Source organism: Branchiostoma lanceolatum, chromosome 2 (genome assembly GCF_035083965.1).
Source record: "Branchiostoma lanceolatum isolate klBraLanc5 chromosome 2, klBraLanc5.hap2, whole genome shotgun sequence".
Classification (NCBI taxonomy): Eukaryota; Metazoa; Chordata; class Leptocardii; order Amphioxiformes; family Branchiostomatidae; genus Branchiostoma; species Branchiostoma lanceolatum.
The window spans coordinates 895,710-923,065 of record NC_089723.1 but is presented as its reverse complement, the minus strand read 5'-3'; the positions used below and the strand labels follow the sequence as shown (position 1 = coordinate 923,065).

The following is a 27,356-nucleotide window of genomic DNA, read 5'->3' as shown; positions in this document are numbered from 1 at the left end:
TGTCACATAAAGAAACACTGCTGTGCCTGGAATCCACTTACATAATAGATAAGATAAGATTTAAGAACACAGCCCCCTGTATTGCCTTGTCCCAGCCCAGGTAGTGCAGGTTATATCTTATTCATCTGTAAGGACTGACTAACAGCAGGGCCTCTGTAACAGCTGGAGGCATGTACAGACGCAGGAACGCTGCAAGCTGATTGGCCGACGGTAATCGTGTTTGATGATGCGGCAGTCAAGCGTACAGGAGCCAGATGGTTCTGCAGAGTTTTGTTTATCAGAAAAGTCTTATGTTTCTTATGACTTATTCTCCTTACAGATGAACCTGGATATTTTTATAACCAGACCACTCAAATGAGATGGCTATGATGCGTATAGATCTGATTTTGTTGGTGTGTTCCTTTGTTGATACTGGATATTTTTCAAAGCTGTGAATGGATTGCTGTAATATGTTTGTGTTATCCATGGATTTTACACAAAAGAAAAATTGATTTGAAGTTTAGGCCTCACCAATTCAATTTGTGGGTTCTCGGATTTATAAAAAAAATGCCAGTAGACTGAATTTTTACATTATTTTTTGGGATCAGTAGGCCTTGAAAATTGAAATTTTATTTGATTTGAAATTCAAGTTCATATCCATGATAATTTCTGAGAACTCTCAATCATTGCAATATGTTGCGTTCCAAATTATCATGAAAGCTCATCTGTGTTGGTAGTACTGATGCAATGCTAAACTCTCTTCCGACACTAAGTTATTCACGGATCAAATTTTCAACGACCACTGTTGCCTTCTTCAGGATCAAAAAGTTTGTGCAAATCTCAGTTGTCGCAGTAAGAAATGAAAAGTGACGGTCTCCATGATACTGCATTGGCCTGGCCACGTAAAGCCTTGTCTGGGTTTGATGTACAGCACATAATGGAACACATGATTATTGATAAGGCAGAGGTTCGTTAGGTGTACTAAGACTCAGTCAATTTTTGATATCACTTAATTGGCAATAGGTATCAGCCCTGTATTAAGATTAATGTACTGTGCGCTGCCACGCTTCGGCGGAAATATCGCCGTCATCGGAAAAGTTTGGAACTGTTATCAGCTGGAGCCAGTCTGATATCGGGGAGCTGTAAAATGCAGTGCGTGATAACTCATGAGGTCGGGTTTTGTTGGTTGTTATATGGGCAGGACCAACATTGTTCCTTCAGTTGTTCTCAGAAATTTTAAAGTTGAAATTAAGCACGAGGTAATTATGACAACAGTGAACTGGAGGAAAATTTGAATAAACTTGGACTAAGATTAATGTAAATTCTGTATGATTTATTCACTGAAACTGCGTATGCACACCAAGGCATAAACCTGGCCCTCAGAGCATCATGTTCTGCTACTTTAGGCCATACCAATCTTATTTGTCTGATTTTTAATGATAATGCTAAATTGAAATATTACAATGAAAACAGAGTTTGAGGGTTGTACCCTTATTTGGCTAGTACTCAGAGTTTCAGGGAGTGAATGTACATTGTAGTAAGGCTACACCAAGTAATTTTTATGGATGACGTCCGCGCGCGCATTGATTTTGGTCTGTTCCAAGAAAAAAAACAAGAAATTGCGCTTCCTGTAACTATGACCAAAGAGTTCCTTTTTGATTTAATATGTTTCTGCAGGCGCTAGGCCTGCAAAATCAATGGGATATGGAAAGAAACAGGACAGGACAACAACTGCTGTTCAACTTCAACTGATTTATTCAAATTATTGCTTTTTTTCATGATGGATCAAAGAATTGTTAGTTGTTACACTGTGTTCTCTCATTCAATTTGCGTCCTAACATGTGTCGTCGACTATTATATTTCAAATCTAGGCATCTTGTTTTTTTCGGCCCTTCTTGTTTTTTTTTCGCGCTCTCGCATTAGATTTAGGGTCTCCAAAGGACGTCATCCATAAAAATTACTTGGTGCAGCCTAATCCAAATTTTCCTCCCAGCCTTCTGTTTTATCTTGACCACTTGCTTCAAAATGTCCCAGAACCAAGAAAATAATTTAATGCGGCCTTTTCATTAAGTCTGAGAGGTAACAATTTGAAATTGAATTGTTGTAGCCCAAGGGTGTAAAAGCCTAGCTCGCTAAAATGTCGTTATTGTTACTGATAATAATAGTGATATCGGTTAACGTTAGAGTCGATAAATCTTAACCTGCTGGAGATTGATGGAAATTGGGGGCAAATTTCTCCAAAAAGTCAATTTAGATTGATTTAAGAGTGACTAATGTTTTTTTATCGAGCGACCTTTAGCTGCCTTTCTGTAAAATGTTGGGGAATGAATCCACCAAGGCAATGTAAAGTTTATTTCCAAGTTTGCGGCCAAAGGAAATTACAAGTACGTGGAGTTGGGAAACCTTCCTACAGACTCTCTGGTAGAGACAAAAAAAACAGAAATTCGTATGCATAAGAAAATGGGTCAGTCTTTGAGCTAAACTATTTCCCTGCAAGACTTGGAAATGTGACATTTACAAAATGTAGTCGGCTGGCAAAGGTACAATCTGTGCCTGTGTAACACATATGACGTGTGCAGTATGAATGGATGGCTTTTTTGTGAAATATGACTCTTGTTAAGAAGATGATGGATTGATAGTTGATGACTGTTTATCCATGACAGGTAACTTTCAATTGGCAGACTTCTCAGGCCTGGATGGGGGGTGGTTAATATATAATGATTATTTTCACCAACGATTGAACGATTGATATAACGATTATTTGCATATAGTCCAAATTCTGTTGGGAAGTATAGGAGGTACGAAGCTGGTGATATTTGTAGGGTTAGGCAATTTGTGAAAACGATTCTAACTTTTGACTTCACAGAACAATTTTGAAGCATACCCAGGGTATTTCCAAATAGAGATTTACAAGTTTACATATAGTATCAGGGCAATGAACTAGTTATTTTGATACACGTATGGATCTGTTTGTATTGGGAGCAGGTATCAGGCCAAGGGACTTCCTATTATGTCTGGTATGTCCAGGGTGATTTGCAGCTGACAGTAGTACAATAACTAATCTAAATGCAAATTCCCAAACCGAGGGGCTGGCCTACCCAACAGTTCAGACTCTGACATTTTCTGGGATTCCATTGAGTTTTGCTGCGAGATCAATAGACCTCAGCTGGAAATGTTGGAGTCGGGCTGGGATGTGGTTGTGCTGGAAGGACTGAGTTCCAACGTCGGGGTAGTCCGCACGTGCATGGTTTCGGTGTCATTATCACAGACTTCAAGTCTGGAAGTTTTCTACAAGGTCAGATGGGCGCCTGTAAGAGTAAGAAGGTACGTGTGAAATAAGTACACGTCGTCAACTTTAAGTACTCCATCTGTAAGACTTTCCTTGTATCTTAAGTCGGGTTATACTACGCAGTTACTTTAAGTTTAAGACGTCCCTTACATCTTAATGTATCTTTTCCCTGGCGACTACAGACTGTATATAAAGTACAATTATTCTGTAGAAGCTAGCTGAGAGGGAAGTTGTGTGATTGATCTTAATTAACTAGTGCCCTAGCCTGATACATCATAACTTATGGATATGTCAGAACAATTAAAGAGTCCATCGTTAAAGGAAGACAAATTATAACAGAAGACATTACTCTAAAACTTATAATAATGAACAGTTCTGACACCCCTCTAGGGTTAAGGATAGGGCTGTCAGAACATAGAGGCATAACCAATACTGAGTGCCTCATGACTTCTGTGAGTTATGAAAGAAACACAGGGACAAGCTTCCTTGTTCTCTAGGCTTGTAGGCATGGATGCAGTGCTACCATTTTGAAAACAACAAGACTTAGTGAAGATAAGGCTTCTTCTGGCAGTGGTTGTGTTGTTTACAGAAGTGTGCCCATCCTTATCTGTGTGTTTGGTGTTGTTTGCGTAAGTGTGCCAGTTGTGTTTATGTCTAATTACTGAAGTGTGCCATCATTATTCTTGTGAATCCCCAGGCACTCTGCTGTCAGGGTTGTTTACAGAAGAACTTTATTGGTGCCTCTCAAAGGAGCGATTTGTTGTCGCTTAGAGATATGTTTATTGAACAGTGTTAATTAGTTTTTCCTGAGTGTGGACGCCTTTGATTCTTTTCTTTTATTGTATTTCACATAAACGATTCATAATGAAACTAGAATGCACAGGAACTTATACAACATAAACTGGGGATGTAAGGAAAAATTACAAAGATTACAATGGGAAGTATTATATGTGAAACAAATCAAAGGAGCGAGTAGAAACAAGTGCTCCCAACCGAGGTTCGAACCCACGCCGAAACCGGCAGCCCAGATCACAGGCACGCACGCCTTAACCACTAGGCTAAAAGGTCTCGACAAGTTAGACTGGTCAGTTGGAGGCGCTTGAACCCCCACTGTTACATATGTACCACTAGGTAGACGCAAAACTTTAACCAAGAATAATTAAAGACGTACATGTAGATATAAGTAATATTGATTACAGTGTCATGAAGAAACACGGAGGAAGCAATTCATTTCATTTATTTGAGAGTGCCTAATATCAATTTACGTCGATGAAGGTTAGACATTCACATAATAAGATATGCAAGGTAGCAATTTACTTTTAGCAACCTCCAAATTTTATCCAGTTGTTTGAGTAAATAATGATACCTTAAGCTTGCGTATGATATCAATTTGTTTACAGAACTATATATGTTGTGTTGTTTTGTTTTGTTTAGAAAAGCCTGTAAACAATTGTTGTTTTGTTTACAGAAGCGACATGTTGTGAAGATGCATCTGCTGAAGGAGCAGGGGGGTCTGGGGGTGCAGATTGCAGGGGGAAAGGGGTCGAAGAAGGGCGACATCGGAATCTTCGTCACCAACGTGGAGAAGGGGGGAGCTGCACAAAGGTGGGGAACACTTGGCTGTCTGTCTGTGTGTGTATCTGTGTATGTGTGTGTGTTTTTGTGTGTGTCAGTGTCAGTGTGTCTTTGTGATTGTGTCTGTGTCGGCTAGTGTGTATTTGTGCATATAAGTCTGTCTGTCTGTCTGCCTGCCTGCCTGTCTGTCTGTCTGTCTGTCTGTGATCCCCAATATACACATTTGCCAGAAAAACAAAGCTATGGGTCGGAATAGAAGTCATCCGACCCATATTCCTATATATGTAACTGTAAATTGTGAATCTGATGACAGTCTTGGACATACATAAAGCAACTTGTCTGCACTGTTGACAGAGGAGCAACATGGCCCTGTAAAACCCTCAGTAGCCCAGACTGGCTGTCTGCCCTGAATCATGTATTTACTTTATCATAAGATAGCATCACACTCGGGGGCTCTGTACACCAGCTTGTAGCAATGTCAGGAATTACAGGCACGCCATCGATCAATCAGAATTGGGGTCACAGAGGTCGATAATAAAGCAAAGTATTGATCACTCTGTGCGACTTGTTAACTCGTCTGTGTCGGGATCCTGGCTCCTTTCGTTATACGGGACCGTTAGCTCTCCTAAAGTGGCCAATTTGGTGCAAAGTTGGTGACTTTTGTCACCCAAGAAGTACACGAGGTTACAAGGAAAGAAGAAATTTGAATAACTTTGCCCAGTGTAAGCTACCAATGGTATATTAAAGGTCTGCAGGAGATAGAGACAAATAGGTTGGTCTACCAAATCATTTCAGAAGTTACATGCCATTGGAACTTAATGTCTGTAGAAAATAGAGACTAATGGTTTAGTCCACCAACTGTCTTTAGAAGTTACGTTGATGTGACAGTTTTATTGCTGAGACTGGGACCTGTGCCATCTTCACAGCAGTGTTGATCTCTCACAGTCTGCATGAGTTAAAGTCCTACACAGGGTCAGGCCTGCATGCCCTTTTTCTGCAGACATAATCTATTTCAAGTCCACGTAATTTGTAGCTGTTCAAATGTAATGTAGAGCATAATTGGTGCTTTCTAATAGATGTAAAGCATAATTGGTGCCTCGGAATTTAGCATAAAGCAAAGTCAGTCTGCCAACTTTGATGTAAATTCATAGTTGCTGCCTTCTGAATTTGGGATCATTGACATCCACACACAAATGCACACATATACAGTCACACACAAACATACAATCATACACATACACAGACTCAGACATACACAGACTCAGACATACACAAACACACACACACATTCAGGCTCCCACACAGCCACTGCATTGGCCCCTTCACATGCAGGGCAATGATATTTCTTGAAGGACAGACACCTCCTGTTTCTCTGCTAATCTCCCGTTCTTCCCCACCCCCCAGGGACGGGCGTCTCCACCGTGGGGATGAGATCCTGATGGTGAACGGGCGCAGTCTGATCGGCCTGTCGCACCAAGAAGCCGTGGATCTGCTCAAGTCCACAGGCAGCCTGGTGCAGCTGGTCATCGCAACCAAGGTGGGAAAATCTTTCCTAGGCTTCATTGTGTTTCAGGTTGATACAGTTTAAGGTCACACCATTTTAATCTATTGGTTAACAGAATTCTTTTTAAAGTGTTAGATTGGAAAATCAACAGGAAAACAGAATCTCAGAGGAAAGTTTGTACTTTGGTGCACACAATTTCAGGGAGTGAACATGGTCAGGTGCAAGTTTTCACCCCAGCCTTCTGTTTTTTTGTGCTAAAATCTGAAAAATCAAAAAATTAAATTGGTGTGGCCTAAAAGCCGAATAACACTGTTTAAAAACCTTTTACTTCAATGCTGAAGTCAACATTGTCTGGAATAGCTCAGGTCATTGCCACCAAGGTGGGAAAATTGTCCTAGGGCTTCATTGTGTTTCAGGTTAATATGTGAAAGACGCAACAGTTTAAAAACCGAATTTCTCGAGTCTTGTGAAGTTTTACTTCAATGCTGAAGTCAGCAGGTAGTTTGGAATAGCTGGTCATTGCTACCAAGGTGGGGAAATCTGGCATAATATGTTGTGTATAATCATGAAAATTATAGAGAATATTTCTGCCATCAACACCAAAGTTAGAAATGCTGTTTCATCTCAATCATTCAAGATTCAAAATGTCTTCTATTGGTTTGTTGCAGCTCAACAAACTGAGTCGAAAACCAATGTACAAACAAGTTTTAACTGATGACTTCAGTCTGAAAGTTTGTATGCAACAGGTGGTCATCTCAAGCGTGGGAAACCTCTTGCAATGTTTGCCTCAAGTATGAAGGCAGTGCACTCAGAAAGACAAGGGTCCCGGAGTCATTTTGTCTGCAACTCAAAGACTGAAAAAATGCTGTCATAGATTGACCACCTGTAATGCTGTATGCTAATTCTAATTGATTTTGGGTGAAAATGATGGAAGAAACTTGAATGGTTAAAGATGTTTTCTGTTTTCCATTTAGCATGCTCCGAAGGACAAGAGCAAGAGGAAGTACTCCCCTGACTGCTCCCAGTTTCCCTTGACAACCGCATCCCTTCCGACCAATCAGCAAGAGGAGGGCCACAGTGCCATGGACACAAGCTCTGAACAGTCACATGACCAGGTCTCCTCCCCGGGACACCCAGCAGGAGAAGACAGTCCTGGTGAACATTTGTCACATGACCAGTTCTCATCCCCAGCGGGAGATGTTCACAGTGCCCCGGACACAAGCTTGGATGATGAGACGTCACATGACCGGAGCTCGTCCCCGGTGCACCCAGCGCAGCGGGGGATGCGGCAGAGCTGGAGCCTGGAGGGCATCAAAGATTTCACGGAGATGGGCAAGGTCGACCGAAGGTTATCACTCCAAGAGCCTCAGGTCAAACTCAAACGGGGCACGGTACGAAACTATATAATTTTTTAATCAATAACACTTTTCCCTGCTCAACATTGTACAACCTGTTACAACACCTGCATTGTACATTTTGTATTCTTTTGTACTAAACAGCACGAATCCAGCAATTGAATAATGAAAATTATGCTTCAGGATAGCTTTTTCTCCATGCACTGGTGTCATGGAATTCCTTTAAATTTTTTTAATAGTTGTTCTCAAGCAACTCTATTTATCACATTTACAACAAGCAAAATTCAATATCCTAAAGATACAATGTACCACTAAGCCTAATCAATGATATTGATTTCCAACCAAGACAATATGGATTTTGGAGTCACGTCAAGAATCCGAAATCTTTTCATGCTTATAGTCATCAATACATTTAATCTGATCAGACCATGATGTAGCACTAATATGAAGATCAATAGAAACTCTCCCCGTGTTACAATGTACTTATGATATTCAGCACAGTGTAGTCAAACCTGGTCGGGCAACTACCTGGCGCAGGCAACCACCTCCAGTCACAAGACACATTTAGGACAGTTTTATCCATTTTCACATAGTTAACCCCACCCTGTCCTCAGCAATTGTTTTCCTCAGTCCCAAGAGTGTTTGCTGAATCCAGGTTTGACTGTAGCTCCATTAACTTTCCCCCTGTCCTCTTCCCCACATTCAGGAAAGAGTCTAACTGTTTCCAAAATCTATCCAGTTGCTTGTCATTAGTAACTGTTACCTTGCGTATCTTATTACCTGGATGTCTGACTTTCATTGAGGTATCTTGGAGAGATATGTTCCATTAACTTCCCACCCTGTCCTCAGCAACCATCTTTCCTCTGTCTTTTGAGTGATTGCTGAATCCAGGTTTGACTGTAGTTCCATTAACTTTCCCCCTTCCTGTTCCCACGTTCAGGATTACGTGAAGACGCGACGTTCGCAGAGCACAGCCCTGTTCGAGCGGCGCCACTCACCCCCCATCGTCATGACGATCTCGCTGCTGAAGGGGGTGGGGGGCAAGGGCCTGGGGTTCAGCATCGTGGGGGGTGAGGACTCTGCCAGGGGAAGCATGGGCATCTTCATCAAAACCATCTTCCCAGGGGGGGCGGCTGCCAAGGACGGGCGGCTCAAGGAAGGTTTGTTTGTTTGTTTGTTTGTTTGTTTGTTTGTTTGTTTTTGGTAATGGGAAGCGTTATCAAGACTTATATTTGATAACGAGGCAGCGACCAAGAATTGGCAGGCTCCAGGTATGCTTGTTTGTTTCATTGTGACTTGACTGTGTTCAGGACAAATGTGCAAAACATCAGTGTCAATGGCCACTAGAACACAAAGAAAGGGACAAGTTGGACATTTGTAGATCTGTAGACCAGTAGACGTGTACGAGGCACTTTCTTCAGTGTTTTGAATACACACTTGATAACCCCCAAAAAACAGTTTGACCCTATGTACTGTTTGGAATTTTTCCCACAAAGAGTTTCTCACGGTCAAAGTTCTCAGTAGGACTAAACACACTTTAACCGCTGAACAAGCGAACTGTGAACAATGGAAGACTTTGGACCTTTAGTTTGCCCTTGTTACAGAAATAGCCTGTTTGTCTGCAATGTTCAGTAAATTGTTTGAACTCGGGGGTAACGTCAACCGCATGACTGGGCATGAAAGACTGTGCCATCACAGGTTTACTGACAGCAAATCTTGTGACTGTGTCTTCTAATCTTTGAAAGCAGAGGAAAAGGTCAACATTTCTGTCAGAGAATGTGTACTTTGTGTACTTCGAGATATTCATGAAAAAGAATCTCAAACTGTCAAGTCAAGTCAAAGCCTTCTTTTTCTTCATTCGTAGGAATGTGGAAATCCAATGGTGAGAATATCCTCACGATGATGCAATAGTGTAGAGAACCATGAACTTGACCTTTAGCAGGGTGACTACAGGGCAGTGACATTTCCCTTTATATTATGGCAGCAGAGTCATTCCTAATGTTAGCAATCAAATTTGAACCAAATCAGATAAATAAATGAATAGATTAAAAACCATTGATTATCAGATAAAGCCAACATTAACAGATCTGATACACTGGTTATCCTAATCTGATCTGCTCTTAAGCCAAGTTGGCAGAGTTTTGAACTGACTTTGGCAAATAGTCTTCAATGATACACTAACTGTACTATGAATTTTTATTTTATTTGGGTTTTTCAACTTTATCCCAACGTGAAAGGTCAGGACAAAACAGGTGTATGCACATCTTTACAAGTTGGAATAAGTATTATTGGAGCTCCAGCATTCTGTTGAGGTCTGGAAAAGAGTGAGAAAACAAATTCAGCACATTCCTGCAACACTGTGCCGCAGAATAACATTCTGCAGTTAAACGCTGATCTCTTGTTCAACAAGACGTCTTGAGTGGCTCTAAGGTGTCTTGAGTGGATCTAAGACGATGTCTCCTGACCTCACCGGGGCGATCCCTGTGGAATTAAGGTCAGCTGGGTCGGCGCCAAACGGCCGATGCACGCCCCTGAGTCAGCTTCAGGTCTATCGGCTGTAAGCTGCTATAACTCAGCTACCGGCTGTAAGGGGAGTACTTACTATAGACGTTAAGTGTTGTATATAGCCCAGGGCTGTTACCAGGACTCGTGCCTCCGTCCCGGGACGGAAATTTGCTTGTCGGGACCGGGAAAAAACTCCCCTCATCTGTCCCAAAAAGTCTATGACATGAAATTGATAAAAATTCATTTTGGTAATAAGTAAAATAGGACAGATTTAAGTAAGGCATGATTAACAACATGGGCTCCCAAACAATGATGGGAGGGAACAAATTAAAAGCTGGAGACAGCTCTGATATACGTATGTAGCTCTCCAGTAGGACCAATCTGGGGGGAAATCACTCAGCAGTAGGTGTCTGAAATAAAGTCTTCAACACATTGTAGGGTAACTGTTATATATCTTGTTGTGTGGAAGCTCATTTGCTGTCAGGTTATCATGAGTTGGAATATGAAAATATCAGATGATAAAAAATCAATCATTAAAAAAAGCAGCTTGACTTTAATGGTTGCTACTCTCGTACCTAATTGATGTATCAGGCCATGAGATGGTTTGTAGTTTAAGCAAATCTAACAAATTCCGAACCTAACAAACATATAAATGGTGGCATTTGCCTCCATGAAAACAGTCTGTGTGATTGTTTGTCTTAGTGTGTGTGTCCAAAGTTATTTGTAGAGTGACAGGATTTGAGGCAAAAGATGGTGTCACCGAAGATCGGCAAGATGGGAAGGTTGGCTCGGCCCGGGTCCAAAGTTGCATACGCAGGAAATCTGTAGGCAGAATTAGCAAGAAATTCACAATTATAATGAATAAATTTTAAAGAAGAAATTCACGAAGGTCAAAGTATTTTTGTTGTGTTGTTGATCAGGTGATGAGATCCTTGAGGTGAACGGGATCAGTCTGCAGGGTCTGACACACCAGGAGGCCATCAACATCTTCAAGGTGGGGTCATTACTCATCATTTTATTCCTGTAATACTGTGTGTTAATGCAGAAATGTTCGCGGTGGTTTTATGTTCGTGTTTTCCGCGGTGAACTCTTAACAGCGAACTTAGAACCACCACTGTTATTGACAAGCAACTGGATAGCTTTGGAAACAGTAAGAATTTGTCAGTGACTGGAGAAACTGACCCACCGATGAAAGGTATTAGAATCTGATTGCTTATCTGAAACATCTGACCAGTTCCAAATCTATCCAGTTGCTTTTAATGAGTAACTGTTACCATACATGAGCATCTTATTCCCCGGATGTCTAACCTTCACCGACATACTTATAGTTATACTGGACAGTCACATCACAGTTTTTAGTAGCCGTATATTTTCGGGTGCATGACTGTTATGCTACAGGACTGCAACTGTCAGTGTTGAATCAGTGCTGCATAAAGTACCATAATTTCCAGGACAGTTGGTTTCCTAAGGGGTATCCATCAGTGTTACGCAATCAGTTAATCTATAGAGTACTGTACACTCAGTCACATAATACAGCCGTTTTATAAGCAATATGTTCTTAGATGCATGACTGAAATGCTACTGCACTGTGACTGTTAGTGTTGAATCAGTACCGTATAAAGTACCATGATTTCCAGCACTGTTGGTTTGCTAAGGGCACCCATCAGTGTTATACCTAAGTTATGCAATCCGTTAGTTTATAGAGTACTGTATAGTCACATAATACAGGTTTTACTAGCAGTATATTTTTAGGTGCATGACTGTAATTCTACTGGACTGCGACTGTCAGTGCTGTATAAAGGTCCATAATTTCCAGTGCAGTTAGTTTGCTAACTGAAGGGCCACCCATCAGTCTTACATAATCAGTCAGTCTACAGTTCCTTCTGTTGGGAAGGTTCCAGAATCGATGCCAGCCCAGATGCTATCGGCGGAGTCAGATTGTGTGTGCTTATCGCTAATCCAGATCATATCAGCCTCGGCAGGCCCGTAACCCATTACAGGCCCAAGGCTCAACGTGCCCATACGTCATGTGGGAAACTATATTGCCTAGAAATTATGAAGAAGGAGGTTTAAACTGCAATTTCCGATGCAAAGAATTGGCCAGCGCCCAAGTGATCTTGAACTGTGCGCCGCCTGCCTTAAAGTTTGTAATATACCCTTTTCACATTTCATTTGAAAAACTGTTGAACTTACTATGAAGAAGAAGCTGCTTTAAACTGCAATTTCCGTTAATATACTGTTTCATATTATGTTTTCATTGATGTTTATGCATGAAGTGATTAATTACTATTTGCTGCCAGTATGTGTCTGATTTATCATGGCTAATTTGTTCACTGTTACTAATTACCAATATTAAGTCAATACCAAACTAATGAAGCATCAAATTAAGCAGTTTTTATATATGTATTTCAAGTTGCTGATTGGTATTTGCCACAGACTATTACTGTAACAGAACTAAATCTGTCCCTTACATAGCTATTTACCTTAATGTACAGTGAGTATATGTATACCTGCATTCCTGCCTATAGCTAGTACCTAATTCTAACCTTTTCCCTGCTGCCTAACCCTATAACAAGTAAACGGTTACTCAAGTACAATGTAGATATGCGGTCAGACATTTCAGTTAGCATCCACTATCTTTTGTCAGTGACAACTAAACAAATCTGTAGTTCACCATGTTTTATTTAGAAACTAGAATTAGAGTAAAGAGAACTGGTAGCCAAACAGCTACTTTAGTTTAAAGGTTAAACAACATTCCCCTTCTCTTCCCTGACCTATAGCTGCAGGGCTAAACACCCATTTATCCGCGGCTAGTGTCGAGGGAACAAACCCGCAGCACTAACCCACGGAGCGCTCTGGAATGGAAAATTGCTTGTTTGTGCCTCGGGCCAGCAGCTATCGACATGAGCACAGCTTGTTTGTTTGTTGTTTGTTTGTTTTATTAAGATCTCCATTAGTGTACAACAATTTATACACTAATCTTCCTGGAGTCCTCCTAATTAAATACAATTTTATCAATGCAATAACAATAACAATACAATTAAATCAAATACAGGAAGAACGAAAACAATTGTTAGATAGTTAATCAGCTGCCTGCAACAGTGCAGCGAGCCTCCAAATTTGTCTATTATAATACTAAATTTGCTGATGCTGATTTTTGAATCAGCAATACTACAAACCCTCCAGACAACTAACTGGATGTTCAGTATAGGATAGCGGATAAAGCCACACTGATTTATGTCCTGAAATTTCTAATGCGCATATCCAAGCTGAAAACTTTAAAGGAAACCCAAGCAATATAAGGGTGCTAAAAGTTTTATTTTGAAAGTCAATTTATTAAGATATTTTCTATACATGATTACTTCAAACAACATTATTACAATGTATAGCAACATCCATGATGCAAAAATATGACGTTGTTGTGATGTGAGAACTCACTGAAAATCGTTTTTGTAGGCTCGCAAAACTAAGAGGATCGTCGTACAATACGATTTTGCACGGTTTTAAAACCCTAAAAGTACGAAGTTATCATAGGCAAATATGCTAAACAATATCAGTAAATGTCACTACCAAAATAATTTCAGCATTTTTTTCTTTCCATTTTTTTTGGCCTGATATTGCTGTGGTCAGTCAATATGAAAATAATAAGGGCTGGGAAGAAAACTTGCATATGACTGACAGGTATAAACTCCCAGAAACGTTGACGACCTATGCACAGGCTCTCCCATCAGGCCTTGAGTATTTTCTTGTTGATCTTCCAGCTCTGTGTTATTTCTGTATTAGAGAACCATTTACAATTTAAATTTTCAGTTTCACCTGACAATTTTCCTTCAAGTTGCCTTAATTCCAAATTCATTTTCTTTCTAATTGTAAAAGGAATGCATTACAAATCAATTCTTAAAGCTTAAAACTTGCACTTCGGAATACATCAGATTTCTAATCAGTCAATTTTCTGGCTATTTTCTGCCATTTCTACCAATTTTCTGCCACATACCCGAACCCTGAGAACATGGTTTCTCCCGTGTATCAGTTTTGATAAATCTGTCACACTGTGTCAATTTGTGCAGTAATGTAGCGAGTCAGACTATCGACTATCACATTACCTAATGTGGCCCAGAGGAGCTGTAGCGGTGCGTGTGTCAATCCTGCCGTCGGCTCGTTTGTCTTGCTGCGTCCAGGACGGGGATCGGAATTGATCTGATAATTCATGTAACTTCAAGTGCAGGAAACGGATGGAGGATAACCTTCAACTTAAACACATCCAGTCAATTTGCAAATAGTTCCATAAGGTTGGTGAGTCACGGAGTAAAAAGACTCTTTGTAGGGCCACACCAATTTAATTTCTTGGTTAACAGAATTTTAAAAAAATGCTAGATTGGAAAATCAGCAGGAAAAAAGAATCTCAGAGGAAAGTTTGTACTTTGGTGCACACAATTTCAGGGAGTGAACAGGGTCAGGTGCAAGTTTTCACCCCAGCCTTCTGTTTTCATGATTTTTTTGTGCTAAGATTAACAAAAATCTGTTAACCAAGAAATTAAATTGGTGTGGCCTAGTTTGTACAGTGTCACCAGGTGTTTTATCCAGCTGACGTTTTGGTGACCATCTGTCACCTTCCTCAGGGCAATACAGAGTGATTCATCTTTCACTGCAGCTATTATAGGTGTCACTGTCACCGAAATGTCAGTTGAATAAAACACTTGGTTGTGTACAAAGAGTCTTTTTAGTTGCGTTCCATGGATTAGAAACATACAATTTTATGATTGACCAAATGTTGAAAGTTTCTTGACTTCTTGTTTTCTTATTTCTTATAGCAAGTGAAGAAGGGGATTGTGTCACTCCAAATAAGGAGCCGCCAATCATCTCCAGGCCACACCCACAATCTGTCTCCCAGCCAATCAGTGGACAGCACACCGTGCCACACCCCCGGCCACAGCCCCCGGCCCAGCCTCACAGACTTCTCGCAAATTATACAGGAGGAGTAAGTCAATTGTTGTTATTACCTTCGTCAAGAAAGTTACATAAAATTTTATGTTTTTGTTCTGGACCTCCTACAGTCATAGTTTTTGAGTGACAGATACATGTAGCTGTTGTTTTGTATGGGCTAAAACAACTGTTACAAAAAAAGAAGGAAGGAAGGTAGACCCAAACACAGATTTCTGCTCCAAAGGACACAATGAAAAGCACGAAAGCTACAATCTGTTTTTGATAGGAGGTATACTGTAATAGCGCCTATAAGCTGTTTTTCAATAAATCAAAATGAGTATGACAGAAGTTAATTTTATACCAGGACACACCAGCCATCACTAAAAAGCTGGGACAGGTTGGCAATGTAAATTTCCTGCCACTTTTTACTACTGGTTGATGTCACATGTCTGTCAGGTCATGTGACCTTAGTGACTGGTCATTAGAACGTAATAAAGACTGTAGGTGATATCCGCAGTGACCCTGTTCACAAAAAGGGGTCGGGACGACAACAACTCACACTCCAAGTGTCAGCTGAAGTTGTCTGATCAGTGCATTTTATCGATCTGTCCCTTCCTACATACCCCCTGGCCTATAGCTGCGGGAGGTTTAGGATTAGAATAATTTTGCAGACATCAAAATTCAGAATAAATCCTGATTCATCGGAATATTGATAAGTCACAGGTGGAGGTGAATCAATGAAAAGGACTCTTGTTCTTTCTCATAACCAAAATGTGACATTGAACTTTAAAAAGTGAGCTGGTCGGAACCACAACAACGTAGTACCCTCTTAGTGTCAGTTCAAGTTGTTTGATCAGAGAATTCTATCGACCTTGGATCTGTCCATTCCTACTTACACACTAGCCTATACATATGTAGCTAAGGGAGGTTCAGGATGAGAATAATTTTGCAGACATCAAAATTCAGAATAAAGCCTGATTCATCAGAATATTCATTTGATAAGTCACTGGTGGAGGTGAATCGATGAGAAGATTTTTTTCTCTTTCTCATAATCAAAAGTTGAGGCTAAACTTGAGAAAAGTGAGCTGTGTGATCCACAGTTTGAATGTTTCCGATAACGGTGTCCCAAATGCAGCACAGGATTCAAAATCAATGAGAAGAAAACTATAATTCTGCCTTAACAACCTACAAGTGCCAACATTACCGGGGCTTATGACCATCAAAGATGACATGTATTCCCTGACTTCAGTTTGCTTCATTGATTTTCTAACAGGCTGATCCAGCAGGATTTGGTAAAATCGGTTTCCAGGGAATTTGTCTGAATAGAAATGAGCAGAAAAAACAGTTGTAAGTTGTAACTGCTGCAGTCATTGGAGTAAGGCACAGAAACTATCGGGGATGCAGAAATATTTGAAAATTCTGTAACAATTGAAAACTATCTAGATGGAAAACAATTTATAAAAGTACTCACTCAGTCTGTTAATTTCATGTTGTTGGGATATTTAAAATGTAAGACAAGGTTTCTAGTGCAGGAAATGGTTTGGATGGTATCGTTCCAAAGATTGGTGTAAAAAGAAGATTCTCTACCTGTTACTTAACTGGTCTTGTAGACACTTTGAGATTTGAAAAACTTGAAAATTAAGGCATTTTGAGTGTTGGCAATTAATTTTACTTTGACTTGATATCATAAAAGTCGCACTTTCGATACCATAAACATCACTCTTTTGAAGAGTCTTCTATAAAAGTTTCCTTCCAGTCAAGTTGATTGAAAGCATTATAAGTTACGAGCATATTGAAGTTTGAAAGTATATAAAGTTACGAGCATGTTGAAGAGTTGATTGAATAGAATCTGAAAGTAAAATACTGTTCAATTTTCAACTTTCTCGGCGCTAGCGTGCGTAAATTTAGAAGAATCCCCTTGTGAAATACACAATAAGTCGTCTGCACTCTTTAATTGCTGGCATATCAGAGATACTAAATTTCTCACGGGGCCAATTAAGCTCTGACGAATTCCCTTTCTGCGTTTGATGGTGCAGTTTCTCTCTCTGCGCGGAGAGAGATATAAACAATCCTGTCACGTTTGCGCAGGCTGTGCGTAAAGTTGAGCGCTCCTGATGCCGTTATGCACCTGTAAATGCCACCCTCCCCATTAGGAATACTTTATAACTTCGCCTGTGGACTCGAGACCAGGTTGATGAATTGCAGGAAAAGTGGTGCAAGTTCTCAGTGATAGGTTCAAATGCTGGAAACGGGCCAGGATGCGCAGGTGGCCAACTTGTAGCTGGGTGATTCATGTCTGGACCACTTCCAACATCAGTTATCCTGCTGCTCTCACATCTACTCCTCGGAGAGTGATTGCTGTCAGAAAGTGAAAGCTGTCAGAAAGTGAACGCTGTCAGAAAGTGAAAGCTGTCAGAAAGTGAAAGTTGTCAAAAAGTGAAAGTTGTCAAAAAGTGAAAGGTGTCAGAAAGTGAAAGCTGTCAAAAAGTGAAAGTTGTCAGAAAGTGAAAGCTGTTAGAAAGTGAAAGCTGTCAGAAAGTGAAAGTTGTCAGAAAGGGAAAGGTGTCAGAAAGTGAAAGCTGTCAGAAAGTGAAAGCTGTCAAAAAGTGAAAGTTGTCAGAAAGTGAAAGGTGTCAGAAAGTTATTAAATATCTCAGGAAGTGAATACTGTCAGAAAGTAAAAACTGTCAGAAAGTGAAATCTGTCAGAAAGTGAACTCTGTCAGAAAGTGAAATAACGTTATACTTAGTTCTCAGAAAGTGAACGCTGTCAGAAAGTGAACGCTTTAGAAAGTGATTTAACTTCTCGGAAAGTGAAAGCTGCCAGAAAGTGAATTGTAAGACTGTGTGATGGGACTCTTCAAAAAGATTTATGTAATAACATTTATAATTCAGTGCACATTCGGTAGGTATCTCAGATTATGATAATCATATACTTAAGACAGTCTTGGTGTGATTTTGACCAAGCTGTTTATTTCCTGTCATTTCCCCCCCTCCCAGTGCGAGCCCACCGCAGGTACGGAGTCCTCACACCGTCGACTCTGTCTTCCTGGAGAAGTTCCGCCAGCAGTACGAGATTCCGCCCGACCGCAGACTCCTGCAGGTCAAAACTAACAAAGGTCAGCGCTTTGTCTTTTTAAGGTTCTTCCTCCTTCTTTGAACCCTTGTTCCTTACTTTCTCTTTTTAATGTTCTTCATCTGTCTTTCCCTTGTTCCTTACTTTCTTCATGACCTTCTTCCTTACTTTCTATTTTTAGATAAATGTTCTTCATCTTTCTTTCCCTTGATCCTTACTTTCTCTTTTGCTGTTAGATGTACTGTCCAATTTTCTTCTTGAGAAGATTTTATAGAACCAAAGAGTGATACATCATTCACCGTTACTAGAAACACTCAAGATTTTATAGAATATTACATCATTTTTGCCTGTTGAATTACTGTTCAGGGGCAACGTTTTCTGCTTGAAATAGAATTAGATTTTGACGTTGATTGTACAACCTTCTCTACAGTTACTGTACAGAGTGGAGCAGGTTTTCTGATATCTTGCACTATCTGTACGTTTCATGTTGCAAGTAGCCCTCGGGCAAGCACTTGGAAATAAAACTCGATATCATCTGTGATTTGACACAGTTGAAGCATGTAATAACCCAGAAATCACGTACCTGGCAGGTCTTTATTACCTCAATTTACAAATCCAGCTTTGAGGGCAGGATTCAGGCCTTGTACTATATATTCTGTAGATACAAATCCCTGCTGGAGTCTTGCCGTATGGTTTGTGCCGGTACTGATAAGAGTTGTTTTATTACATGCTATACTTAGCCAGCAGTATGCTGTATGATCTATACTAGTACAGGCAATCACTTTGACTCTAATCTGTGCGTCACTGTCCCATTAAGTGCAATCAAAGCCAGCTGGTGGATTGACGAGGGAAATTAGATATGGGTCGTATTTATAGAATGATTAGTTTTGATTTGCTGATTTTGAAAAGTGCAAAATGTAGCAGGTTGGCCACTTCCTGAATATGTGGAAAAATTGTCTATGGTAGCAGGCATTTACTTGCTTGAGAAAGAAAATGACTGAAAAGTTTAACTGGAATCTTTAACAAATTTCTGAAAGAAAGACCCATAAATTACTGTATTTATCTATTATTTTATGAAAGTAAACTTATCAATATAGGTACAGTCATATCAGCATACAAAATGTACAGGAACTCTTGGTTGATTTTAGATGACATGGCTGAGTATGAATTCAGTAACTGTGGCACTTGACATGATGTCTTGGGCTTTTAACATAATGACCTGATAAAAGGTGGAAAATGCCATCCACTGATCAAAAGTGCCCAGATTTTCTTCGTTTTGCATATCACAAACTTTTCTGACAATTTTCCTCCTCTCTCTCTCCTCAGAGCCGGGGATGGGTCTGGGGATCGGCGTGGGGTGCGTCGGACTTCCCCTGGGGGACGGGAGTGGGTACGGCATCTTCGTGCACAGCATCGCCAAGACGTCACCTGCCAAGACACACGCCAACCTGCAGTAAGGAACTACTATTTGTCTTAACCCTAACCCTAAGTTTAACCCAAGATGCAACTAATATGTATTTGTCTTACTGTTCCCAATGATATAACCCTAACCCTTTGTCCACAGCATCACCAAGACGTCTTCTGCCGAGATGCACGCCAGCCTGCAGTAAGGAACTACTATTTGTCTTAACCCTAACCCTAAGTCTAACCCAAGATGCAACTCATATGTATTTGTCTTACTGTTCCCAATGATATAACCCTAACCCTTCGTCCACAGCATCACCAAGACGTCACCTGCCAAGACGCACGCGAACCTGCAGTAAGGAACTACTATTTGTCTTAACCCTAACCCTAAGTCTAACCCAAGATGCAACTAATATGACAGTATTTGTCTTACTGGTCCCAATGATATAACCCTAACCCTTCGTCCACAGCATCAACAAGACTTCTCCTGCCAAGAAGCACTCCAGCCTGCAGTAAGGAACTACTATTTGTCTTAACCCTAACCCTAAGTCTAATCCAAGATGCAACTAATATGTATTTGTCTTACTGTTCCCAATGATATAGCCCTAACCCTTCGTCCACAGCATCACCAAGACGTCACCTGCCAAGACGCACGCCAGCCTGCAGTAAGGAACTACTATTTGCCTTAATCCTAACCCTAACTCAAGACCCAAGGCTATCTGCAGTAAGGAACTGTATTTTCTTAACCCTAACCCTAGTCCAAAGGACAGGATCATACTACATTAAAGACACCAGTACCATAACTTCAGCACCAAGGACAGGATCATAATACATTACACATACCAGTACAACACCACAGCACCAAGGACAGGACCATAGCACATTATACATACCAGTACCACAACTTCAGCACCAAGGACAGGACCATAGCACATTATACATACCAGTACCACAACTTCAGCACCAAGGACAGGACAGTACTACATTATACAACCCAGTACCACAGCTTCAGCACCAAGGACAGGACCACATTACAAGTACAAGTAGAGGGCAGACAAGAAAGATGGTAAATGAGACATGAAGTCTCCTGCCAAGACACATGCAAACCTGCTGTAAGAAACTCTGTATTTGTCTTAATGGTCCTAATGATATACTAGTAACCCTCAGCCTAATCCACAGCATTGCCAAGACTTTACCAGCTAAGACTCAAGGCAGCATGCAGTAAGGAACTATCCAATGTGTCTTACTGGTCCTAACCAACATTCAGTATTACTATAACTGCCATATCAATGTTTTGTTTAATAATACAGTTGATAAGAACAAGATCCTGAAAATATCTTATTTGATAATCATAAATATGTGCTAGAATAATCTTCATTTATTGGGAAGATACTGACTGTTCCAGACATCATAGAAGCAGTTCAGACAGAGTAGATATTAGATGTGCCAGAAAAGAAATATTACAGCAGCACTCCCACCCTGGGGGGCCTTGCTATTCCACCTCCAGCAGTGTTTGATGATTTATGTTTCTTCTATAGAATTATTCTGTTCCAAGTGCCAGATTCATTAACAGCAGGGCGGCCCGGTGCACGCGCTGGCTGAAGCGTGCAGGCCAATTAGGCCACTCCAGATTATCTCCTTGGTGCTCAGCCTTTTTCATGGCAAAAGGTATTTTATTAATTCATGTACTAGCAAAATACAGCAAGCTGTAAATGAAAACAGAGGGCTGGGAGGTACTCATCTGAGTAATGAGGCTGTTGTAGTTCATTTTAACGTTCTCAAAGCACCTCCTCGATCACAGGACTCCCATTTTACGTCCCTTCCAAAAGATAAATGTAGCTTCAACCAGGGTGCCCTTCTCTGTATTCAAACCGGGGTCTCCCAGTTACCAAGTTAAATTGGTAATATGCAGGAGCTCAAATGTGAGGCTACAAAGCAGTCTACAGCAAGCTTTAGATTAAAACAAAGTTCTGGGAGGAAAGCTTACAATTGTGACTACAACACTTCTTGAAGCTGTATGTACCAAGGTACAGACTTTCCCCCCAGACTCTGTTTCCATGTTGTTCGAACTGACTTACTGCGGCCTGGTGGCTCCCTGTTGACTCCTTACCGCTGGTAAGACGTTGTGATTTGTCTTGTGCGCTCGGCTGCCTCAGGTGTGAACAGGTGATAAGAACCGTCGTACATCATCGGGAGATTCTTATTTCATATCTGCAGGGAACAGTCTGGAAAGTCTTGAGTTCGTAATACATGCACCCACTTAATCAGGGGCTTGGGATAAGCTTTACAGTATATAAATTTTAGTATTTATTTTGGTACTGCATAAAATTAAATCCTCTTGAGTCTTACGTAATAGCATACCTTAACTAACAATATCAACATTATAACCAGTTACAGCACGGTTATATATATAACTTGCTGTAAAAGAACTGTTGCTTTTAGTGTCTTTGGATTCATACTGGATGGAATTGAATCCTCTTCAGTCTTGAATAATATCATTATATCATTCTTTAACTTTACCAAATCATAACCAATCGCAGCACAGTGGTATGTGCAGCTTGCTTTAAAATAACTGCTTCTAATGTCTTTGGTTTCATTTTAGTACTCAAGATAAAATTGAATCCTCATTAGTCTTACATACTATCATACCTTCAACTTTATTGAATCCTAACCAATTACAGCACCGTGATATACGGCCTCTTTAATTCAAGCCATCACAATTCAGATCCAGTATCACACAGGTCAGGTTAGCTACCAGAGGCTGGGTTTAGAACTCCCAACCCTCTGATCCAGGATTGGAGCCCCTAAGTCATGTACATCTACCTTTGAAAGTGGGCTAATCTCAGAGTGGTAGATTTACTGTAAATGCATTTAAGTTCACATGGTTTTTATTTTGCGGTATGGAGAAAAAGAAGTATTCGCGGCAGTTTTAAGTTCGCATTTGAAACAATAGTAGCGCTACATTCACAGGTGGTCAAAAGGTTTTGCAGTGGTTTCAAGTTCGCGCTGAAGAGTTCACTGCGAAAGCTGCGAACGTAAAATCACCGCAAACATTTCTGCATTTACAGTAGTGTTAAGATCCCTGTCAACACCTCAGTATTGATGGAGTAGTAAATGGCAGCTTCTGCATAGATTGATGACCATTTGTTCGAGGCCATATATTCCGCAGACCTCTATTGATATCCATGCAAAAAACATAGCTTGAAAGCCAATAATTTTGTAAATTTATTTCAAACAGATGCAAACTTTCAACTGACAGAAATTATGCAGTAATGCCCTTTAATAAGTGAAGCCTCCAGTCTGCATGTTGAATACATATCAGTGGCAGGGATTTAAATTACCCACTTACAATGTACAATCTGCTGATTCAGAAGTACAACGTATTGAGATTACCAAAACATAATGTAAAATGTAAATCCAGTCAAGTTTGTGTGGTTTTAATTTCACGGTAGGGGGGAAATGGAGCATTCACGGTGGTTTCAAGTATGTGTTTGAGACAATATTAGACAAGAAGGTAGGCACAGCGAAGAGCTTACTGCGAAAACTGCAAACATTTCTGCATTTAGGATTACAGTAGCTGTATAAAGTCTTTTCATTTTGCAAACTAAAAACACTTATTCCATGTAGCTTATCTGATCAAATAAATGTATCAAATTAACACACAAAAATTATCTTTAAAGCTCTAAATGGTTGTGCATTGCACACTCATGCACTTATTTGAAACAAATACATGACAAAAAAAGATCCCCGCAGAATGATGCAGAATGGATGTATAATGAAATTCTGGCATATCTATAGTGCAGTCATGGATCACAGCAGAAGAGGTCACAGGTCACCACAGCTAAAGGGCACAACACCAGCTTGCAGGACTTGTCATACATCCTGTGCCTCTCAAATCACCTTTCTGTGGGCCAGGGAAAGGCAATATCTGGTGTCGGAAAACCAGAAGATTTTCATAATTTTTTGGGTAATATTTTTACCAACAACTGTGGTGAGTTTCGTTTCTCTTAGCTTGTGGGTAGAATCTTTTTACTATAGTTAAAAGACAGTTTTATGCAGGTGTCAGAAAACTGGTTCTCAAGTCACCTTTTTGTGGACCAGGTATAAGGCAATACCTGGTGTCGGAAAATTTTCAGATTTTTTTTTTAAATTTTGTTGACCAATAATTGTGGACAGTTTTCTCACAGTAATTACTGTTAGTAGTAGACAGATTTATACAGGATACAGAAGCTTGTTTGCTGCAATCTTTAACCTTCCTGTGGGTCAAATAAAGACAATACTTGATGTCACAAAACTGGGGAAGATTTTCATAATTTTTTACCTTTGTCAGAAGGTTATGTTTTTGGTTGGTTTGGCATGTGATTTGGTGTCTGTGAACAGGATTGTAGTAGAAATTGTTGTAATCATTAGTTATTGATGAGACCTCGAAATGATTAGATTTTGGGCCCTCTAGCAGCTGCTGACGTTTCGGTGTCTGTCAGACACCTTCCTCAGAGCTTCTGACTGGAGTACTGCTTCTCACCGCTATAAGTAGCCTGAGGATTGTATTCTCACCGCAAAAGTGCCACCTACTTCAGCTACTTATAGCAGTGAGAAGCAGTACTCCAGTCAGAAGCTCTGAAGAAGGTGTCAGACACCGAAACGTCACTTAGAATTACTGGTTGTGAAAAAAAGAATCTCCTATAGGTTTATTCAGCGTTTTAAAGTTATGTTCTAAAGGTTTATTCAGTTTTGCAGCCATTGGTTCACTGTTTTTGTGACCTGGTTTAACCCCCAAAAGACCAGGCTCTCCATCATCTCTCCTGCCTGCATAATAGACTGATTAAATCAGGAACACCCGCGAAGGTTTGACAGATCACTTTGTTATGGTCCATGTGATGATGATTGAGTAGACTCTGCTCCAGAAACAGGGTACACAACCGGTAGCCTATTGCACCGATCGCGCTGAAATAGGCTACAAGACTTTGATGAATTGACTTCATTTTAAAGTGTCTCTGATACTGGAGCTGCAAATTCTATACCGTTTGCACCAGTGCGAGTCCCTGGTTCTTAAATAGGCTATAGGAATTTGATGCATTGACTTAATTTTAAAGTGTCTTTAATAATGGTGCTGCAGATTTGATACCGTCTGAACCAGTTTAAGTCCCTGGTTCTGGACACCGGCTGTCCTACATGTAGGTTTTACCAGTTTCCAAAAAAAGATCAGCGTGTATGCAACATGCATGCAACTGAAAATGACCATAGCATTGCACCACTGCATTTTTTTTAGTTTATGACGACAATCTAGGGAGCATGACTTTGAAAGGTGCATTATTTATAGACACGGTAGACTTTTACTAATTGGTTTGCATAGTGTTTTATGTATTATTATGTGTTATCAAACCTTCTCCAGAGAATGCTTGGGCACTATAAGAAACTGCTCAGATTGTGGGCAGTCTTTCAGTACCATAGTAGACAATGAAACAATCCAAGGAAATCGTTCCCAAAACCTTTGCAATCATGATAGATCTATTTGCCATCAACTGTTGCCAGCCATCCTGACTTTACCGTTAAGCATTGCCAGGATTTGATTTGATTTTTGATTTGGTTTATTCGACTGTAACAAAGTACAGCCAGGGCTACCCAACTAGCCAAAGGCTATTACAAAGGGTTAGCCAGGATCCCCCTTGCAGACCCTCAGTTGATACTCCCCAGCCAGCTGTAGGCTTGATGCACAGCTATGACCTACAAACCCTGATAGACCCTCGAGCTGCGGGGCGACCAGATCGTGTCAGTGATATTGTTGCAAATGTAGCGATTGTTATTCAGGTTGCAGGCAGACTGTGATAAGAGCTTGACACATTGTTGCACCTTTCAAAATGGAAATTGATACAACTGAAACTTTTGCAAACAGAATGTAAAGTAAGTCTGATGATTTCAGTTTTTTCATGTATTACCTTGAAGTACTTTGTCTAAATCTTAATTTAGATTTAAGATTGTGGTATTTTAGAAAATTGTGGAAATATTCTTAATATGCCTGTGTCCAGAGTTACACAATATCAAATGTGTAGGGAGACATCGTTAGAAATTGTAACTTTAAGTTATCGGAAAACAATTGACAATACAAAACACAAAATTACATTCTTTTTAGGTACTTTGTCATACGAACCAGTTAGAGATTTGGTGTTGCCTGATTTGAAGGCCCCTCGACTGACTAAATCAACCTTCTATAGTACAGCCCTTACCTACTAGTCAGGGAGGAGGCCCAATCAGCCCCTCATGACAGTGAGAGATTGTATAACAAAGCCAGTAGGAAGGTTTCTGTGTCCATGTTGTTGTTCATTCTGATGCTGTTGTTGGGGTAGGTGTTTGATCATGTGATGATTTGTGAGCTGAACTATGAAGAGTGGAGTCGGCAGGTCAACTTCTCAGCCATGAAAGCCAAAACCAATTTTCTACCTGCCCAGCATAGCAAACAGAACACCTGTTGTCATTTTGATAAGCAATCAGCTACACAGGCTGGGCCAAGCCTTTCCAGAGGAATTACTCGGTTACGGCAAAAGGAGTACATCGAAAAGATAAAAGGATTAGAATAGGGAAGATTTGAATGAGAGATCAAATTGGTTGATAAGATGCGTTACAACCTCTAAACGTCAGCTCAGCAGGAAGGCTAAACTTTGATTCGGTCAGAGCAACTTGTGTTTTCCCTGTCATTCTTGTCCGAAAGGGACGGTGAAGATAATTATCATAATTATTGTTTTCAAATTTAGATTATCTAAAGGATGTGATCCATGTAGTTAAGATTATGTGGCCCTACTTGAACCCCCTCCAGCACCTTCTTCCTACAGACATAAGCTCACCAGTGGACCAGTACTAGTGTTACAGTTACTGTTAGTGTTGATGATTCTTATATCTGACTTCCCATCTTGCTCCTGAAGCCTTGCTTGGGGACTGCCTGTAAGCCCTACAGGAGGCCACAGCCTCGCTCCTGATAAAGTCAGTGGATGTCTTTTGCCTGAGTGTACAGATCACAATGGCGCACGATGTGATGTCTTAGTGTTGATAACCTCAGCATAATTGAAATCTTATCCAATCTTTCTGCTGCCAAAATTGGTTCCAGACATGAACGCAGCCTTTCAGCAAAAACTGCTCTCTACCATCTTTGAGTGTACAACAATGGTGCATCAGACAGTGATGATACGTACTGCACCTGTGAGGTGTTGAATACTGTTGATGATAACAGTTTGATATCCCTCCCACTGCTCTGTAGCTGTGGGGACCCGGTTCTGGACGTGAAGACAACCACCCAAGCTAGAAATATGTACCGTGATGATATCTTTGTTGAGTGTAAATACGACAATGGTGCACGTGTGTCTGTCTATCCCATTGCTTCGTAGCCATGGAGACCAAATTCTGGAGGCTTTTAAAACTGTCCACTTCTTCTTCTCCGGTTTCGCATCTGTTGTACCCCTTGATGTGGGGTTTAGACTTGCTGGCACAAGTATGTGGGGGCTTGATGGCAGCTTGCCAGGCCCCTCTGTTGGCGGGATTGACTTAAAGTAGGTTCAGCACTATCCAGATGATATCTTTACTGAGTCTACAACAGTGGTGCATGACGATGATTTTTTGATGATAACGTGTTGATTTTCTCCCATTGCTCTGTAGCCGTGGCGACCAAGTTCTGTAGGTGAACTGGGCCTCTCAGATAAAACTTGTTACGATGATGATTATCTTTGCCTGAGTGCACAACACTGAGATATTTTGATGA

The 27,356-nt window shown here is 40.5% G+C and overlaps 1 protein-coding gene across 1 annotated transcript in view; it reads left to right on the top strand.

Moving 5' to 3' along the window:
* LOC136426447 (PDZ domain-containing protein 2-like) overlaps positions 1-27,356 on the top strand; it is a 72,298-nt gene that overhangs the window by 19,368 nt on the left and 25,574 nt on the right. Inside the window, exons 4-11 of the mRNA XM_066415112.1 lie at positions 4,737-4,873; positions 6,248-6,380; positions 7,322-7,738; positions 8,643-8,862; positions 11,128-11,201; positions 15,019-15,185; positions 18,130-18,248; positions 19,532-19,658. Coding sequence (XP_066271209.1) covers positions 4,737-4,873; positions 6,248-6,380; positions 7,322-7,738; positions 8,643-8,862; positions 11,128-11,201; positions 15,019-15,185; positions 18,130-18,248; positions 19,532-19,658 — 1,394 coding nt within the window. The remainder of the gene's footprint in view (positions 1-4,736; positions 4,874-6,247; positions 6,381-7,321; positions 7,739-8,642; positions 8,863-11,127; positions 11,202-15,018; positions 15,186-18,129; positions 18,249-19,531; positions 19,659-27,356) is intronic.